Genomic DNA, 20,603 nt, shown 5'->3' on the forward strand with positions numbered 1-20,603 from the left:
TCAAGGCGAAATGATGACATGGCTGCCAATATTTACAATCAGATAATTCAGCTAGTGAGTTCAAGTGAATTTTTTCATATTCAGTTTGAAGAATCAACAGATTGGCACATTTTTTCTCAGTTCTTATGTTTTGTGAAATATGAATGCAATTGGAAGAGATCAGTCAAACAAAATATGTTGTTTTGCAAATCAGTACCTGGTTATGCAATAGGACAATGTCTTTTTGATGTTTTTTATTAAGCTCCTAAAAGTTATAACATAAATTGGACAAAATGTATTGCAGTATAAGGTGATGTTGCAAAGGCAATAACACGAAAGAACAGTGTATTTCTGAAAAAATTAAAAGATCGTCTTATACCAAGGGTGGAATGGACGTATTGTTTCCTTCACAGACATGCTCTTGCCACAAAATCTCAAACAGATTCTTCGTAAAGCTGTAAAACTGGTTAATTTTATTGAAAGTCGATAGTTACAGAATAGACTGAAAAGAAAGAATCTCTTGTTTTCCATACAGAAGTCGGATGGTTATAGCGGGAGGAAAGTGTGTTAACCTGGTTATTGGAACTGTAAGATGAATTAATAATATGTTTCCAGGATAAACAAATGCCATTTTCAATGTTTTTACAGAATAATGAATATATGTTACTGTTGGCTTAGTTAACAGTTGAATTTTCGCATTTAAACGACGAATGTGAATTTACGAGGACATGATAAAAATATTTTATTAATGACAAAGTTCATGCTTTCATTAAGAAGCTTGATATTTAGATTATTCACCCTCAAAGCATTAATTTTGATATGTTTCCACTCGCTTCCAATTATAAAGAGAAAAATTTGTATGAAGAAGACACTATTATTCACCACAGTTTAGATAGCATGAAGATTCATTTACATAAGCTAAAAATTCAATTGGTGGAGTATTTCCCGAAAGATAAAAATGATTTCTTGAAGAGATGGATACTGAATCCATTTAGTGAAAACATTGTTGCTGCTGCTAAGTTAGATTCATGTTGAGATTCATGACCAGCTCATCGAAATGTCTGCCAGTTATAAAACGTTACAACTACAATTCACATCTGAAAATTGAGATTCATTTTTGTTTGCCCGTCAGAATGAATATGGCAATTTAATCACAGAAAAATTGAAAATATTATGTCTTACCTCTGTGAAAAGGGTTTTTCATCTATAGTTGCACAAAAAACTAAAAACAGGCATTGTCTATTATTACTTGAAAACAATTTGCTTTTGTGTCTTTCTAACATAGATCCACATATGGAGAAACTTTTAAATGAAAAACAAATGTAGCGAACTCATTAATTTATTTTCTTTACATGTGTACTTATAAATGTAAATAAGATGTTCTTAATAAATGATTTTTTTTCTCATAAAATGATTTCATTATTGTATAAGTGTAAAGTTGTAGGCTTATTTCATGACCCTCTGGTTGGGAAATACTGCTGTATAATAACCCAAGGAATTATCTAATAAACTTACCCTATCGAAACTTAATTTATTTGCCCCCTCTGTAATACACTATTAATTGTCTGCCATTGTTTCTTTACATTATTTTTATTTTTTTTAATAAGTTTGTAATTTCTCTTTAATTTAACTCTTTTTTTTTTTTTTACTTTCAATATCTTTTTTAGAGATTCACTATAAGTTTTAAAATAAATCTGTAACCTTTTATCATCAGATCTATTTTGTACAATTTATTACTGGATTGTTGCATCTTCCACAATTTTTTAACATATTTTGTTTTTTAACAAACTGATTAATCTTTGTAGCCAATTCTAATGATTTTTTAAAAATACTAACAAACTGAAAGACAATATCTATCTAGACCAGTAATTCTCACATTGTGCACCATGGTGCCATGGGAGCTGCAGCCTTTCTCAGGAGCGCAACAAAATATTGTAAGCTTCATAATTAATTGAACCAAGACATTTATAATTACTAATTTAGCATTAATAAAGTAATAAATGAAGAACATAATTTTTATTTATTTTTATCTCTTACTTTAAGTAGTCATACTTTTACTTAGGATAGGGCACCATGGAAAAATTTTAATTGAAAAAGGGTGCTGCGACTCAGAAAGGGTGACAAAACTCAGAAAAGTTTGGGAACCACTGATTGGTCTAGACTATAAATGCACTTCCAATCAAGTATGCTTAAATTCATCTTTCACATCTTATGATTGATTCTCTTTAGTACATCTTTAGTATCATCTGACCTAGAGGGAATGAATATCATATTTTTAAAATTTTGAATATTTGTGTCAAGATCACTACATCCCAGAAATAACTCGGTTTGTAACTAAAGCTATTTCCTTTTGTCCTGAAGTGCATGTGATCCAAACAGCTTGAATATTTCCAAATACTCAGTCTGGAGTGTTTATCAATTTGTTCAACACAAAGCTAACCATAATAATGTGGCATTCTAAAGCCTGAGGTGAATCTTTAAGATGCAAATATGTAAATTGACTACAACTTGTAAATTATTCTCATAATAGTACATTATTTAATTCTGGAAGGAAACTAGTCAGCGCAAAGGAATGTAATCTCTAGGTAGCAATAACAGAGAAAGAGAAAATTTGAGATAAGGAGACATTGACTGTGATCACATCTGTATTCATAACAACCAGCTCTTCCACAGCCGAATACAGTTTACACACAAAAACTAACTTTCACCTGATCGATAATTTTCATTGCTTTTAGTAAGCTGAGAGTTACCATTTATATTAAATCTATTAAGTTCACATTATTTTAAACATATTTCAAATACTATGATTGCATCAGGCAACTTATGTAATGAATTAATATTAATCAAGAATGAAATATTGTTTTCTCTTAGACAATTTATATTCTGGTGCATTATTAAAATTCATTATTGTCAATTCAGAAATTATTAGCAAATGAAATTAACTATTTAAATTTACTGCCATTCAGATTGTAGAAAAGAAATGTCTGCTTTTAAAAGTAAATTAAATTAAGATCCATTTACTATCAGTTTCCATGTTAGACTGACAATAAGCTTACAAGCTAGATAATCATCCATTGTAGTAATCAGCTCTTTCACAGGAGCTGAGGGTTCCTTCTGCATCAGAATTTTTTCCATTTCAAATCCTCAAGTAGGTATGTTTATTCTCAATCTTAGTCTGCTGAGCTGCCGCATACAACTTCCTCTTTCCTGGACAGAGACTCTCTCATTCATGTAGATTGGAACTGCTGGCTGCGTCATCCCCAAGTCGTTAGCGTTAAAGTTTCTCTCATTGCCTGTCCAAAATGCATTGTTTGTCCTCATGTTTCACAAGTTTTGCAGTGATCCCAGCTGGAGCATTGGAATTGACCCTCTTCCCTATCTTGTGTCAAGCATAGATTGAATTTCTTTTGATTTCCATGCCCAAAGCAGCAACAATGTCTGTTACCACTTTGTATACATCTTTTTTGGCTTCAAACATCCTGTGAATCTCAGTGGTCTTGGATTTTGAGCATTGATTGTTTTCATTAAATTTAACCTCCAATACTTTGATTTTATTTTTAAAATCCGCATTCTCCTGCGTAAGATTTTTAGTCAATATTGTAAAACATCTTATCTGCTGAGTTTGTTTGTCCAAAAGTTTCTTTTGATCATTTACCTTGCAAATATTCAAAGGGCGTGTTCATTTCTTTCTCCATTCATCATCTATCTTCTTTAGCTTCTTCTAGCATGAAGATAACCTGAGAGAGATTGGCTTTCCGTTCCTCTGCATCACCAGCACAGTTTGCGTACTCTTTCGTCTCAATGTAGTGCAAGACAGATGGCACCAGATCTGATTTCTGTAAAAATATAATCTTAACTCAGTCATGTTAACACAAGTGAGGTGGCAACACTATTTACAATCATTTAATGAAATTCTGTTACATGTCAAACTGGTTAATCACATATTTTGCAATTACTTGACACCTTAGTAAATTGACATCTAAAATTGCACAAAAAACAATGGCAAATAAACTCTGATTATTAAGACAGTAGTGATTCCCACAAGTTAGCGCACTAGTATATCATTTTAAAATGCAAGATAAGACGGTTACTGATATCAGGGTGCCAGGCACTCGCTCACAAAGATGTCTGACTCATAACTCATTTCATACTTATATCTTTGCATATCGCCAACAAATTTTGTTCTTTACGTAAAATATATGTTTTTATCAAATATAAAAATCACAAAAAAATAAAATTTAAAAACTATTGGTTTTCATTGTTATCATTATTATGAAATATTGGTTATCATTATTATCAGTCATGAACATATTAAAACAATTATTAAAATACTTTATAACTTATTGGTTTGTATAAAATGAAGATATTTATTAATATGAAATTAGTATAATGAAGAAGATTTTATGCCAAATTTATAATTGATAAATTATAAAGTATTTTAATTTTTTTTTAATATGTTCAGAACTGATGTTGATAGCAACAAATACTAAATACATTTTCAATAGTGGAAGTAAAATACGTAATTAAATTTTATTTTATTAAAAACTTTAATAAACCTAAACAGTAATAAAATAAGACAGAATTCACCATTGAAGAGTCTTTTGTTTAATGTTCAGTCTTGTATTTGATTGTAGATTACATTAATAAATAAAAAAATGAATATTTGTTTATGTTATCATAGAATGGTAGTTGATCAGTATAAACAATATTTAAAAAATAGTTAAATATTTATTCTATTAAATCAGATTTTATAAATATTCTATTAATAATAGTTAAAATCAATATAATTTTTCTTTTTTTTATGGAAGTAAGCCTAACGACTGAAAGATTTCATTTGGTACATAGCAATTTTAGGCAGTTCATTTATTAATATTTATAATCAATAAAATAGATTTGATATTATGTAGTATATGGTATTTTGTTCCAGAATACACAAACAACATTAGACAACATTGGCTTAGATAATAAATCAGAATTGGAACCTGTGGCGATACCACAGAAAAGAATTGAAAAACAAATGAATGAAGATGTTAGGAGAATGATGGCGGAAATATTTGGCTGTATTGAACCAGAATTAATTAAATTTATTGGTTATCATGAAAAAATGGATAGTATGTGAGTGAAATATCAGCTTATATTTCTTTCTTCTTCAAGTTTATGAGTTTTTCAAACTGTATTTTTTTAGTTATTCATGTTACTTTTTTATCATCATCACTCATTGATGGTATGTTGAACTTTTAAATCCCTTTCTTTTCTCAACAGTCTGTTCATATGATTAAATTTTTGTTATATCCTGTACTTTCAGTTATTGATTTAACTTTTAAAATGTAATATATATGTATATACACCACCACAAGGAGATCTACAACATAAAAGTCCTCTGAGAAGTAGACACAGGTCCAGATCATTATATAGTCAAAATTAAAATTAAATTTACCCCCAAAAGAAAGCCACAAAACAAAGTGCCTAAAACTAAAAAAAAATGTACTCTACCCAAAAAGATCAAGATTGAAAATTACCAAAAAGCAATCGAAAAAATATCGCAGGTAAACTCGAAACTCTAGTCAACAACCTTAAACAAGTTGCAGAAGAATTAGCTCCAATAAAATCCCATAAAAAACATTAATGGTGGAACAGGGAATGTGACAAAACAATGGAGAAAAGATATCAAGCATGCCTATATCACCAATTCCAAAAATCAGAAACATCCTTCCAAAATCTAGTAAAGCAAAGAAAAGAAACCACACGAACCGTAAGGAGAATAAAAAGACAACACTATAAAAACATACTGAAGTCAATAGAAGAAGAATTCAATAAACTGCTGCAAAACCTAAAAAAATCAGCTCCATAAGTAAGAAGTCCCCAACCCTACTAATAAAGAATGAAAACAGTAAACTGTTCCACAACAGTAAGACAACACAGAAATCCTAGCTAAATATTTCAACAAACTCCTAAACTTCAACATCAACACCCCAACAACAACATCACCACCAGAAAACATCAATCCTTCTACAATAAAAGAAGTCTACCAAGTACTGGGTGAGTTGAAGAGTTGCAAAGCAGCAAGAGAAGATTAGACTTTTGTAGAGATCTGAAACTTGCAGGAAGACCAGCAAAAATTGTCCTTCATCAACAGCTTGTCAACATCTGAATCAAAGAACTAACTACCAGAACACTGGACGACAGCCCTCATCCATCTGCTACACAAAAAAGGGGATAAAACAGACCCTAACAATTACAGGGGAATCTCACTCCTAGACACAACATAAAAAATTCTTTCAAGAATCATCCTCAACAAGATCGGTTCACAACTCAAGAAAGAAGTAGGAGAATACCAGGGAGGTTTCAGACCCTGGAGAAGCTCCAGACCAGATCATGAGTCTCAAACTAATAATGGATTACAACAGGAAAAGAAACAGAGGCATGGTGATAACATTTGTTATTTCAAGAAAGTGTATGCAGAGATTCCCTACTAAAAATTCTAAGCCACCTAGGGGTACATATAATAAACATTGATGAAACTGACCCTTACAAACACTAAGTCAAAAGTAAAATTCAGAGGTGAGCTCTCGGAACTATTTGGGATAAAATGAGGACTGTGCCAAGGCAGTGGACTCTCGCTGCTATTTTTCAACTGTGCTCTAGAAATGCTAATGAGGGAATGGCTTCAAAAGTGCTCCCAAAAAATAAATTAGGCTGACAAATCAAAATAAACTGTCTTTGTTTTTCCGACAACTTGGCACTGTTAGCAAACAACATTGAGATATCTTAAAATTTACTTTATTATTATTTTTTTTTCCCCAATAAAGCTAGATCATATACCTTTCCTGCCTTTGAAATTCTCTTTGACTTATCCTCCTGGTATGAAACAGAAGAGCTACTTTAGAATTCTATCATCAAATATACTTTTCAGATGCTTCATTTATTTTTTTTGTGCATTTCAATTTTATTTTAAACAGAGTTAATGTCAAACTCTACACTGACTATCCAAATATGTAAATACCATTTTATGCTTTTAGAAAAAAATGTCATAGTCTCCGTAAAGCACAGTTTTAGTTATCAGAACTCTAGATCCGTAAGATTATTAAATTATTCATCTTATCACACCTATTTTCTAATACAATTTTGACTCATTTTTATTCTTTGCATTGTTTCTTAGATTCATTATTGTTCCACATATTGCTCCAAATTTGTTGAACATTATAATATTCACATTAGTATTGTAGGAAAAATATATGAGACTACATGAAAAAGCTTCATCATAAACTCCATTATTTGAAAAAATAAAAAACTTCATCTCTTTGCATTTAAAATCATTCACCTTTCTTTAAATTACACCTTTTCAGTTACTCTTTAGATTGTTCATAAATAAACTAAATTGTAGTTTTTCTCATTTTTTTTTTTTAAATAACTGATAGAGTAACAGTTGGTGAATGTTTTTAATTAATAATAAAAGATTTACTCTTCAATTCATTATAGTATACTTTTCATTATTGTTTATTGTGTAATTTTATTTACAGTTACTGTATGCATGCACTGGTTAGATTAAGCCAACATGTGATGTCGGCCCAAGATACAGGATCATTTCTCAGCAAAACATTTGGTTCTGTTTTGGTTCAAGTTAAAAGAAATTACGATAAATATATGCAAGCTCATCTTAAATCAATACAAGAAACAAGAGTTAATAGAAAAAGTAAATGTGGTATTTTACCATTTGTTGCTAATTTTGAGGTATGTTTTCATTGTATTTTCTATTTTAATTTTTATGTCTGAAAGAAAGTAGGGTTACTTTGTGTTTTATGTTGTTCAACCACAAACAGTTGATAGTGTATTGAAAATTTATTACATTGATTTTGTTTTACTCGATTTTGATTTAATACTTGGAATGGGCTAATTGGAAAAGTCTTTTATGTGACTAAATAAATAAAAAGGAGTAAATGTTAATTTTTTTTCACATAAAATTTTTAGAGCATAATACTGCAATTTTTTCCTAAAACTTGTACTCAAATGTTGTTTGTTTCCTAATTGCTACTAATACCATACTTACCTTTTACTGTAATCTGTTATGAATTATAAAATGTTGAAAAATGGTTTTATTTAGCATAAAAGATTATTTAGTTAATCAAAAATTATTATTTGTAATGTCTAATATGAATTTATAAAAAAAAAGAATAAAATTGTTATTTTATTTCACTAGTAAAAAGTTATTTATTTATAAGTAAAAAATTATTTTCCTAAACAACTGTATCTTTTTTTTTTAATTGTATATGATTTCATTTAGGTAAGACTACTCAGTCTTTTACTTAACATGTACTCAGTCTTTACTTAAAACATTTATTATTTTATACTTTCATATACTTTTTTTAAAGTAATCAACATTGAGGAGTGATATAATATCTCTTCTTTTCATTTGAAAAGTTTTGGATCTGAATCCTAGTCAAAACTGGCATTTTTTTCACATGTAATAAATTTCATAAGATATTTCCCCTCAGAATCATTAAGCTTATTTGGTTTAGTCATCTAAAAGAGTTTTTTGTAATTTAGGTTGCATGTTTATCGTCACAAAATTAGTTTATACAGTGGGTGTTATATTAATTACGAGTAGATAATAACTTTAGGGTCCTGGGCTAGATGGTAAACTGCATCCTACACCACCTTATGTTCTATTAGGAGGCTCAGCGTTACCCAATGATTACATTGGATTCAGACTAGAATTTGGTACAGCCTCTGGATAGGAAACATGAGTCCCCAGTGACTGGACAATGATTTTGTGTAGATCTTAAATACATACTGCAACAAAGTACTATTCCTTCAGATAAGGAAGAAAACTCATCCATCCCCAGAATTGTTTATGGAAATATTCAGTTGAAATATATATATAAAGTTACAAGTCCTGGTTTAAGGTAACCTGAAAATCGAAAATCTAAAACAATAGCTGAATATAAAAGAAAATGTTTCAGGGAACAGAAGTAATATATATATATAGAGGTACACTATATATAAACATATTGCCAGATGCCACTATTGTAATGATTATAGGGAGTCTTGACATTAATTATAAGCCACCAGTAAGTGCCATAGCCATTCTCAATAATAATAATAAGCATCTTGTCCTGCCTTACTAAGAAATTTGAGGACTAAGGTGGTTTCCCATTGTGTCTCATGCCAAATATACAGTTACATATCACCATGCTAAGATCACAGAAATGCAGATGACATTCTGTTCATCTCAAGGACCGACTAGAATTAGCATCATTAATCCCAGAGAAAGCAACTTTCACTGCTCACTGTTGCTTCTTATATAATGTAGTTTGTTTATATAATGTAGCTTTAAGAAAGGCTGGTACAAATAGCGTAAAGCGAGAAATTTTAACTTTAGTTCAAGTAATTAATTATTGAGCTTTATTGGAATTTAATATAATTTAGTTTATGATTTACCTGTTATAACTTTATATTTGAGATATTTGTGTGATGTTACAAATGTATTTATTGTTTTTTTTTGTTTAAACAAATTAAATTGTATAATTAGTTTTATCAACAAAATTTTTTTATAATGAAGGAATAGGTGATAGTGTTTTATAATTTATTAGCGAATATTTAAATTTAAATAAAATAGTAAATTCAGTAAAATAATTTAATGTAGCTCTATTTTATTAACATTAATTAATTTATACTTAATAATTATATAGTAAGTAACCACCAGTAGAAATTTTCATTTTATTCAGGAAAATATAGAAATATTAATTTGTATAATTGTAGATAAAATACAGTAGTTAATATTTATTGTTCAAAACATATAAATTAAAACGGGTAACATATTAATTAAAATAATAAATCATCTTAAGTGATAAGTTTGAATAGTGGTAGTTTTTTGTCCTTTAGAAGAAAAGCTACATACTTTTTCCTTTATTATCTCACTCATTTTAACACTTACGCAATATTTTCGAAACCTTAATACCTAAATAAAAATAAGTCAGTCATAAGAATCCTTAAGTAAATTTGGCATAAATTAAAAATAACTGTCTTAGAAGTAAAGCATTTACTTTTTCAATTTAAAATTCAAATCTTCCCATTACAATAAAATTAACTTATTAATTTATGGGGCAGATTATCCCACAATTTTGAGTGAAAATGTTCAGTTAATTACCTCCTCTCAAGTTTCTAATCTTGGAACTGTATTCACTTTTGCTTATTTTATTAACTCTTATAAATTACTAGGCCAAATTTTCATTTTTGAAAGATTTTTTTTGACTGCCATTTTAAAGTGGCAAGCACCCCATCCCAAGCTTTTAAGGTATGTGGAGTGAATTGATTTCCTGATTCCTTCTTTAGTGAGTAAAATATACTGTTGTATTTGATTATACTCTACTAGTTTCTGCTTAATATCCAAAAAATCCACACAAGAAGTTGTTAAAATAGGTAATTACGTACTGTAATGAAAATAATTTTTTGAATTATTTTAAGGCATGTAGAATATAATTTTAAAGAATTTAAATGATTTCTTTTGCTACATTTAGATTTCACAAACTTGAAGTTGAAGAAAATTTTAAAACTTTAGTGCTTAGATTATTTAAAACTATGTTAACTTAATTTTACATCATTTTACTCTGGTAAGAAGTTGTGATTGTGAGTGTGTAATAGGAAAACAGTATGGGGTAGAAAATAGTGCTCAGCGTATCTCCATAAGTGATATTAATATATCAGCATTCTACTTGTTTTATAAATAGTTCTTGATAAAATTTGAATCTATCATGATGGAACATAAATCTACTCTTGTTTACTGGAAGGTTTCTCTTTTATGTAGTTTACCATTTTCATTTATTTATTTTTTGCACCTTTTTTGTTAGCTGATTTTCTTTACTGTGACTCTAACCTCTAAGTCAGCAGCATGCAGTTACCATATGAGTGAGGTTGCAGTGTTGTTTAATAGAGTATGATTAATGTTTTTTCTTTTTTTCTTTGTACATATTTTAAGTTCCATTTACTGATATGATCCAGATGCAGTAAAACACAAGAGTGTAATTTTAGAGCAATTGGTTGACCATGCCTTGAATCTTAGAGATTATTACAGAAGTGGATATAATATTTGCTATGGTTTTAAGAACTTCATGTATATTAATGCTTAATTAATTTAATTTTTAGTAATTATGTAAAATACTACAATTGTGATGTTTTTTATTAATTAGTTATTAAAAATACAACATATCTTATGGTTGTAGGATTTTGCAAAAACAGCAGAACTTATATTTAAAGACACTGAGCGGCGAGCTGATTTAGATAAGTGGTACACTCGTCTAGTTTCTGCAATGTTTGAAGCAATACCAATTATAGCTGCTGAACATCCAAAAACTCCACAAGAAGTTGTTAAAATGGGTAATTATGTATTGTAGTGAAAATAATTTTTGTATTATATTTCAGGATATAATTTAAAATTTTTAGAATAGTTTCTTCTCCTACATTTGGAGTTTACTAATTTGAAATACAGAAAATTTTAAAACTTTAGTGATTAAATTACTTTAGACTCTGATATTTTACATCATTTTATTCTCATAAGAATAAAGTTGTACTTAATTGTGAATGTGTAATAGTAAAGACAGTACTGGGGAAAAAATTGTGTTCAGTATATCTCCATAACGTATTAGCCATACAGTTTATTATAAGAGGTGTGTGAGAAAAGTAATGAGACTGGTAACGCTGCGAGCGATCTAGCAACACTGTGTCTACCAGTCTGTGCCAGACCGGTTTGTTCATCCCTTCCACATGCTCAGTAGCGTGTCTGACAAAAACTGTTCACAAAAAGTGAACAGTTAAATTTAAACACTTTCACCATACATAAAATTTTGACAGACGATTTGGACATGTGAAAGGTTTGTGCGAAATTGGTGCCGAAAAACCTCACAACGGAACAGAAGAACAATTGAAGAAACGTGTGAGTTAATCTTCTTGAGAGGATTGACAATGACTAAGAATTCTTCAATCGTGTGATCACAGGTGAATCCGGGCTATTTGAGTACAATCCTGGAACAAAGCGGCAAAGCGAAGAGTGGTACACTCCATCATCTCCTTGACCGAAAAAATGTCGAATGAGCAAATCAAAGATCAAAACAATGCTGATTTGCTTTTTTGACAGTAGCATAAAGAATTTGTTTCTCCAGGACAAATTGTCAACCAAGTGTTTTACAAAGGCGTCATTGAAAGGTTCAGGAAAGAGTGATTTGCATGAGACCAGACATTGCACACAAGTGGATGCTTCATCGTGACAATGCTCCATGTCACACGGCAATTTCCATCAGGGAATTTTTGACCTCAAATCACATTCCTACATTTCCTCAACCCTCCCCCCCTATTCACCTCATTTGAGTCCTTGTGACTTTTTCCTTTTCCCAAAATTGAAACATGTCTTAAAAGGAAGTCATTTTGGAACTCTGGAGAACATTCAAAAGACTGTGACTGACCAGTTAAAAGCCCTACCAGTTGAAGCCTTCCAGCACTGCTACCATCAGTGGGAACAACGGCTCTGCCGGTGTATAGCTGCACAAGGAAACTACTTTGAAGGGAATAACATTGTTGTTTGAAGAAAATAAAAACTTTGGTAAATAGAAAGTCAGACTCATTAGTTTTCTCACTCACCCCATATATGAATATCCATCTGTTTCAAAAACATTTTTCTTTTGCTTAGTTTTTGCAAGTCTTACTCTTAACCTATAGACCAATTACAATATACTGAAAAATTATATTGTCTAGAGACAATTAGATGATATTTTTCATTTCTGTGTTGTGGTTGTTTAGGGTTTGTTGTTTTTTCAATGTCTTTTTATATTATATCAAGCTGAAGATTACTTGCTTATCATTGTTTAAATTGCTAGCTTTCAGATAGGGCATTGTATTTGCCACCTCATATATATTGAAAATAAAATAGATTTATTTAATTAAGGGTTAACAAGTTTTTAATTTGGAATCATTAGAAAAATCAAAATTTAAAGGAAAAAGTTTTTAAAGGTTTTTCAATGTTAGTTTTTTATTTTATTTATATATTAACACTTGTTTAATTTTTCTATTTACAGAAAACTTTCATCACTTATTTGCTTTACTTTCTCAATTAAAAATAGCAGTATTGGATCAACAGAGAAAAGAAGCAAAACAGAAATACAGTGAAGCGCTTAAAGCATATGTAACTAGATATTTTGGAAGACCATTAGAAAAGTTAAATGTAAGTTAATCTTTATTTTTGAATTTTAGGTTTTATCTCTGTGATAATTTTTATTAATGTAAATTGTGTTTCAGAAATATTGATTGTGATCTAATTCATATTTTTTTTAGATTTTTATACAATTGTATGCCAATGAAAAGTTAGACCGGTAAGATACTATCCAAAATATGGACAGAAAACAACTTTATTTTTTTTCAATTTTTACTGGAATTATAAACTCTACTAAATAGATTTTCTAAAATAATTATTGGTTTCTGTTATTTTTCAATAAATATTTTTTGCAAAAAAAATGAAAAACCATTTATAGTTGGTTATTTAAGAAAAGTTTCTGATAGGTTATACTTCTTAGTTGAAATCTGTGAACTAAGTTTTATTTTCAGATTAAATACATAAGTTTTCCTTATCTTTTTCAACAAATCTATGAAACAAAGAGTAATTGCAACTTGAAAAACAACTTCAGCAGTACAGTAAGTTTAGTTTTATCATTTTCTTGGTTTATTTATTGTTTCACCTTGAACATGATGCATTTTAATGAGAAAATGGTTTTTTAAACCTACAGTCTTACTACACAAGGTGTAAAAGTGCCTCATGCAGTAAAGAGTACTTCAGGAAATTATTCAACTATAAACTTTTGCATAATTGTTACTTTTTCAAACAAGATTAATTTTGCAACGGTACAAATCACAAAATATAAAGAATTTGAATAACTGTCACAGATAACAAACACAAAAAAAACAGGTATTGTCATTGATGATATATGCTTAAAATATCATCACATTGAGAGTTCTTTATAATTTATTTACCAAGCCTGTAGTTTTATAGTAATCTTATTAAAAATTTCAGCAAGTTTGAATTATATTGTAGATTGATTACTGTGTATGAATGCAGTTGAAACAGATTATTTTGGTGTAAGTCACTTTTATTTTTATTCACAACAAAATACTGTACTGTATTATTTTTTCAGCTATTTTTTGAAGGAGTTCAAAATAAAGTTTCTCAAGGTGTAAAGGAATCTGAGATAAGTTATCAAATGGCATTTAGTAAACAAGAACTAAGAAGAGTAATAAAAGAGTATCCTGGTAGAGAAGTTAAGAAAGGGTTAGATCATTTGTATAGAAAAGTTGAAAAACATCTTTGTGAAGAAGAGAATTTACTTCAAGTCAGTAATTAAACTGTATTAATTATATATTGTAAAACAATTATGGATGTTTTTCGTTATCCGTCTACTAACATCTTAATTAACCTATAAGTAATTAATTGTAAATATAAATATTTTACCTTTACTCAAGAAGCAGTAGGACACAATTATTTTTTGTGCTGTTGATGACATAAATTTGTACTAATGATAGTCAATTATAATTATAGACCTAAATGTATTGCACTGGGCTTTTTGTGAGCCACATGTACCCTCTAGTCAGGGTCAACAAAGTTTTATTAATATATAACAGCTTTGATGGGTATAACCTGTTTTTGAAGGTTTTGCTTTCCATCCATCAAATATAATTGTCATTCCCAAAGAATGCGTTCTTTGATAACTGCATTTCTGTTTAGTTCTCAGTACCAACTAAACAAATTTTCCTTGCTTCATGACATATACTTCCCCCACTGTGGTGATAATAACTACCAACATCATTCATAAGTTGTAAAAGTAGTCTTTCATCAATTTCCAGAATCGCCTATTTGTATTTATTTCTTAATAGGTTGTTACCACACATTTCACGAATAGAATTACACACTAGTAAACAGGAATATTGTAGTTGATTTTTGACTCCTGGCTCACAAAACTCTTGTTAATTTCTTGAACCAGAAATTGATGAAAAATGAAACTTTCTGGAAGTATTTAGAACCTCTCAAGTACGTATCTCATAACTGTCTGTATTTTCAACACTAATATTTAAAACAGCAAACGTTCAAGATAGGATTTCTAACTTAACCCTTAACCTCCCGCATTATTTCACGTGTGAATCGAGATTTCAGTAAATGTTTGTTTATCTATTACTGAATTGTTTTTCATCCAAAAAATCTGAAAAATTAGGGTATGTTAACAATACGTTATTAATTTATATTGTTCAACAAAAACTAATTTTTGTTAATATTTGATTATGTTGCGCGCGCACAAATATGGTATAAAAAACAAAATTACAATTTTTTTTATTTTTAATGATCAGTGACCTATGTTTTTTAATATTTATATAAACTATAGACTTTTCTGGTTAATTTGACGTACAATTTATTTATATATGATAAAAACTGATTATATTATAAAAAAAACCACTACATTTCAGAAAATTGTAACTAAACAAAATTGAGATTTCGGTAAAGGTTTGTTTATCTTGCTATTACTGAATTGTTTTTTATCCAAAAAATCTGAAAACATTAGGGTATGTTAACAATGAGTTATAATTTATATTGTTTAAAAATTTTTTGTTAATATTTGATTATGTTGCGTACGCACAAATGTGGTATAAAAAAACAATTTAAAATTATTGCTTCCTTTCATAAAAGTCAGGTTCACTCGTTATTCTGTTGAATTTATGTTTGCATAGCAATTACATAAAAGATAACAAACCGCTAATGTATATAAGACTCAAATAAACAAAAAAATACCAAAATACGACAACTTAAACAATGACATCAGTGAAAAAAAGTACTGTGTGTTTGATCCCTTGTGAAATATCTACACTATACACGGCTGTTATGCTTATTGCATTTTCTCATAATTCAAAGCGTTGTGATTAAATCCATATAAAAATATTTTTCTATGTTAAATGGTTCGAGAAATTTGAATTTGAAAAATTGATTACCAGTGAGTGGTTAATATAGTGACCAGCAGGAGAAAAGGGTTAATAGAAAAAAAAGTTAAGTTAAAAAAAAACCATGACTTACTATCTCAGGTTCTGTAAAAATACCACGTTTTTGAAAAAACATCTTCATGGCATACTCTTTATTTTTAATAGGTTCAACTAAATTAATAAAATTCAAAACTCAGAACAGATGTGAACGCTAGATTAGCAAGCAACAAATTAACCAGTATTTTATATTCTACCCTGGTTTTTCAGTATTGTCATAACTAGCTCACAGAGGTGTAAGAAACTGTTATTTTTACGTCCTTGCAGAAGGTACATATTGATTATAAGACATTTCAGTGCATATTTCCTTAATAATTTACTGGCAGACAGATAATGGAAAGGATCCCAATTTACTTCAGATTACATAATTTAATGTTAATTAATTGCTTAACTGTCAATTAATTACCTGTTTTAAGGCATTCATATGTTGATTTTTTATTTTGTTCTATTTCAGTCACCTGAATCACAGTTTCTCTCAAGATATTTTTTTAAAAGCAGTTTTAAACGGCTTAAGAAATATATTTTTTTGAAAATAATTCATTAACATTTAAACCACCAAAACACAACAAATAGATAAACGATATTAATTCCAAAAATCAGTTTTCATGGGATTCTGCAAATTCTGCTGTTCAGTACTGGACAGCATGCATGTTTATCCACAACTTCGAAATTTATAAAACAGTAACATTTTTGACAAATTCAAAATTATAAAAACAATTTATTTTAATATAATTATAGAATTAAATGCAAACTGAAGATGTGGGTAATACAGTAAGTTTAACTTACCTCTAGGTACTGTGTTTTGATGATTTATATTTTATTAAATATGTATATGTATTAATTTTGAAAATTTGAATTATTCATCAATATATCAGCTGCTGTGTTAATACAATTTAATATTAAACTACTAAAACACAGTAAATAGTTAAAACTTGTCATATTAATTCAAAGAATTGATTTTCAAAGGATCCTACATCTTTAGTTATTAAATTCTATAATTTGCATATTCATCCATAATAAATTTCAAAAAACATAATTTTGACAATCAATAAATTATAAATAAATGTTTTAATGTAATTATAGAATTTAATAATAACTGAAGATGCGAATCCCATAAAAATAAATTCTTGGAATTAATATGGTAAGTTTAACTTATTTATATAGTGTGTTTTGACTGTTTACATTTCATTTAACATTTATATACATATATGAGCATATTTGGTTGTTGATTAACATTATAATTATTATAACCTTCATTACCTTGCAAAGAATATTCCAGCTTGAAGATCTTTATACATCTATAATTATAGTACAAAAAGGATTTTTAGCATGAAATTAATGCAAAGCTTTATTATCTTTATCTATTTGAATAGCTTCCCTACTTCTTACATATTTATTTTTGTTACAGGTCGTTTGGAGGGCAATGCAAGAAGAATTCATCCAACAGTATAAATATATTGAAGAACTGGTACAGCGTTGCTATCCCGGTTCAATGATAACGTTAGATTTTTCTATTGAAGATATACTTCAGTTTTTCTCAGAAATTGCTAGATCACATTAAGAAATATTTTTTGTTTTAATTTTATTACATCATCTATGTATATTATTTGTAAATATATTTAGATACCATTTGTTTATTATATATCAAAGCAATATATCAAATGATATTTTTTTTTTTTTTTTTTTTTTTTTTTTTTTTGTCTTCAGTCATTTGACTGGTTTGATGCAGCTCTCCAAGATTCCCTATCTAGTGCTAGTCGTTTCATTTCAGTATACCCTCTACATCCTACATCCCCAACAATTTGTTTTACATACTCCAAACGTGGCCTGCCTACACAATTTTTCCCTTCTACCTGTCCTTCCAATATTAAAGCGACTATTCCAGGATGCCTTAGTATGTGGCCTATAAGTCTGTCTCTTCTTTTAACTATATTTTTCCAAATGCTTCTTTCTTCATCTATTTGCCGCAATACCTCTTCATTTGTCACTTTATCCACCCATCTGATTTTTAACATTCTCCTATAGCACCACATTTCAAAAGCTTCTATTCTTTTCTTCTCAGATATTCCGATTGTCCAAGCTTCACTTCCATATAAAGCGACACTCCAAACATACACTTTCAAAAATCTTTTCCTGACATTTAAATTAATTTTTGATGTAAACAAATTATATTTCTTACTGAAGGCTCGTTTAGCTTGTGCTATTCGGCATTTTATATCGCTCCTGCTTCGTCCATCTTTAGTAATTTTACTTCCCAAATAACAAAATTCTTCTACCTCCATAATCTTTTCTCCTCCTATTTTCACATTCAGTGGTCCATCTTTGTTATTTCTACTACATTTCATTACTTTTGTTTTGTTCTTGTTTATTTTCATGCGATAGTTCTTGCGTAGGACTTCATCTATGCCGTTCATTGTTTCTTCTAAATCCTTTTTACTCTCGGCTAGAATTACTATATCATCAGCAAATCGTAGCATCTTTATCTTTTCACCTTGTACTGTTACTCCGAATCTAAATTGTTCTTTCACATCATTAACTGCTAGTTCCATGTAAAGATTAAAAAGTAACGGAGATAGGGAACATCCTTGTCGGACTCCCTTTCTTATTAGGGCTTCTTTCTTATGTTCTTCAATTGTTATTGTTGCTGTTTGGTTCCTGTACATGTTAGCAATTGTTCTTCTATCTCTGTATTTGAACCCTAATTTTTTTAAAACGCTGAACATTATATTCCAATCTACGTTATCGAAAGCCTTTTCTAGGTCTATAAACGCCAAGTATGTTGGTTTGTTTTTCTTTAATCTTCCTTCTACTATTAATCTGAGGCCTAAAATTGCTTCCCTTGTCCCTATACTTTTTCTGAAACCAAATTGGTCTTCTCCTAACACTTCTTCCACTCTCCTCTCAATTCTTCTGTATAAAATTCTAGTTAAGATTTTTGATGCATGACTAGTTAAACTAATTGTTCTATATTCTTCACATTTATCTGCCCCTGCTTTCTTTGGTATCATAACTATAACACTTTTTTTGAAGTCTGATGGAAATTCCCCTTTTTCATAAATATTACACACCAGTTTGTATAATCTATCAATCGCTTCCTCACCTGCACTGCGCAGTAATTCTACAGGTATTCCGTCTATTCCAGGAGCCTTTCTGCCATTTAAATCTTTTAATGCTCTCTTAAATTCAGATCTCAGTATTGTTTCTCCCATTTCATCCTCCTCAACTTCCTCTTCTTCCTCTATAACACCATTTTCTAATTCATTTCCTCCGTATAACTCTTCAATATATTCCACCCATCTATCGACTTTACCCTTCGTATTATATATTGGTGTACCATCTTTGTTTAACACATTATTAGATTTTAATTTATGTACCCCAAAATTTTCCTTAACTTTCCTGTATGCTCCGTCTATTTTACCAATGTTCATTTCTCTTTCCACTTCTGAACACTTTTCTTTAATCCACTTTTCTTTCGCCAGTTTGCACTTCCTATTTATAGCATTTCTTAATTGCCGATAGTTCCTTTTACTTTCTTCATCATTAGCATTCTTATATTTTCTACGTTCATCCATCAGCTGCAATATATCGTCTGAAACCCAAGGTTTTCTACCAGTTCTCTTTATTCCGCCTAAGTTTGCTTCTGCTGATTTAAGAATTTCCTTTTTAACATTCTCCCATTCTTCTTCTACATTTTCTACCTTATCTTTTTTTTCTCAGACCTCTTGCGATGTCCTCCTCAAAAATCTTCTTTACCCCCTCTTCCTCAAGCTTCTCTAAATTCCACCGATTCATCTGACAACTTTTCTTCAGGTTTTTAAACCCCAATCTACATTTCATTATCACCAAATTATGGTCGCTATCAATGTCTGCTCCAGGGTAAGTTTTGCAGTCAACGAGTTGATTTCTAAATCTTTGCTTAACCATGATATAATCTATCTGATACCTTGCAGTATCGCCTGGCTTTTTCCAAGTGTATATTCTTCTATTATGATTTTTAAATTGGGTGTTGGCAATTACTAAATTATACTTCGTGCAAAACTCTATAAGTCGGTCCCCTCTTTCATTCCTTTTGCCCAGCCCGTATTCACCCACTATATTTCCTTCCTTGCCTTTTCCAATGCTTGCATTCCAATCTCCAACTATTATTAAATTTTCATCTCCTTTTACGTGTTTAATTGCTTCATCAATCTCTTCGTATACACACTCTACCTCATCATCATCATGGGCGCTTGTAGGCATATAAACGTTAACAATCGTTGTCGGTTTAGGTTTTGATTTTATCCTTATTACAATGATTCTATCGCTATGCGTTTTGAAATACTCCACTCTCCTCCCTATCTTCTTGTTCATCACGAAACCTACTCCTGCCTGCCCATTATTTGACGCTGAGTTAATTACTCTAAAATCACCTGACCAAAAGTCGCCTTCCTCTTCCCACCGAACCTCACTAATTCCTACTATATCCACATTCACCCTATCCATTTCCCTTTTTAAATTTTCTAGCCTACCAACCTTTTTTAAGCTTCTAACATTCCACGCTCCGACTCGTAGAATGTTATTTTTTA

General features: G+C 29.8%; 1 protein-coding gene across 1 annotated transcript in view; it reads left to right on the forward strand.

Annotated features, from left to right (window-relative positions):
- Sec3 (exocyst complex component Sec3) overlaps positions 1-17,714 on the forward strand; it is a 68,694-nt gene extending 50,980 nt beyond the window's left edge. Inside the window, exons 11-16 of the mRNA XM_075370580.1 lie at positions 4,907-5,094; positions 7,500-7,710; positions 11,199-11,352; positions 13,044-13,189; positions 14,154-14,348; positions 17,447-17,714. Of these exons, the coding sequence (XP_075226695.1) occupies positions 4,907-5,094; positions 7,500-7,710; positions 11,199-11,352; positions 13,044-13,189; positions 14,154-14,348; positions 17,447-17,599 (1,047 nt within the window). The 3' untranslated portion in view covers positions 17,600-17,714. The remainder of the gene's footprint in view (positions 1-4,906; positions 5,095-7,499; positions 7,711-11,198; positions 11,353-13,043; positions 13,190-14,153; positions 14,349-17,446) is intronic.
- Positions 17,715-20,603: the final 2,889 nt, after the last annotated feature.

Source organism: Lycorma delicatula, chromosome 7, assembly GCF_047948215.1.
Source record: "Lycorma delicatula isolate Av1 chromosome 7, ASM4794821v1, whole genome shotgun sequence".
Classification (NCBI taxonomy): domain Eukaryota; kingdom Metazoa; phylum Arthropoda; class Insecta; order Hemiptera; family Fulgoridae; genus Lycorma; species Lycorma delicatula.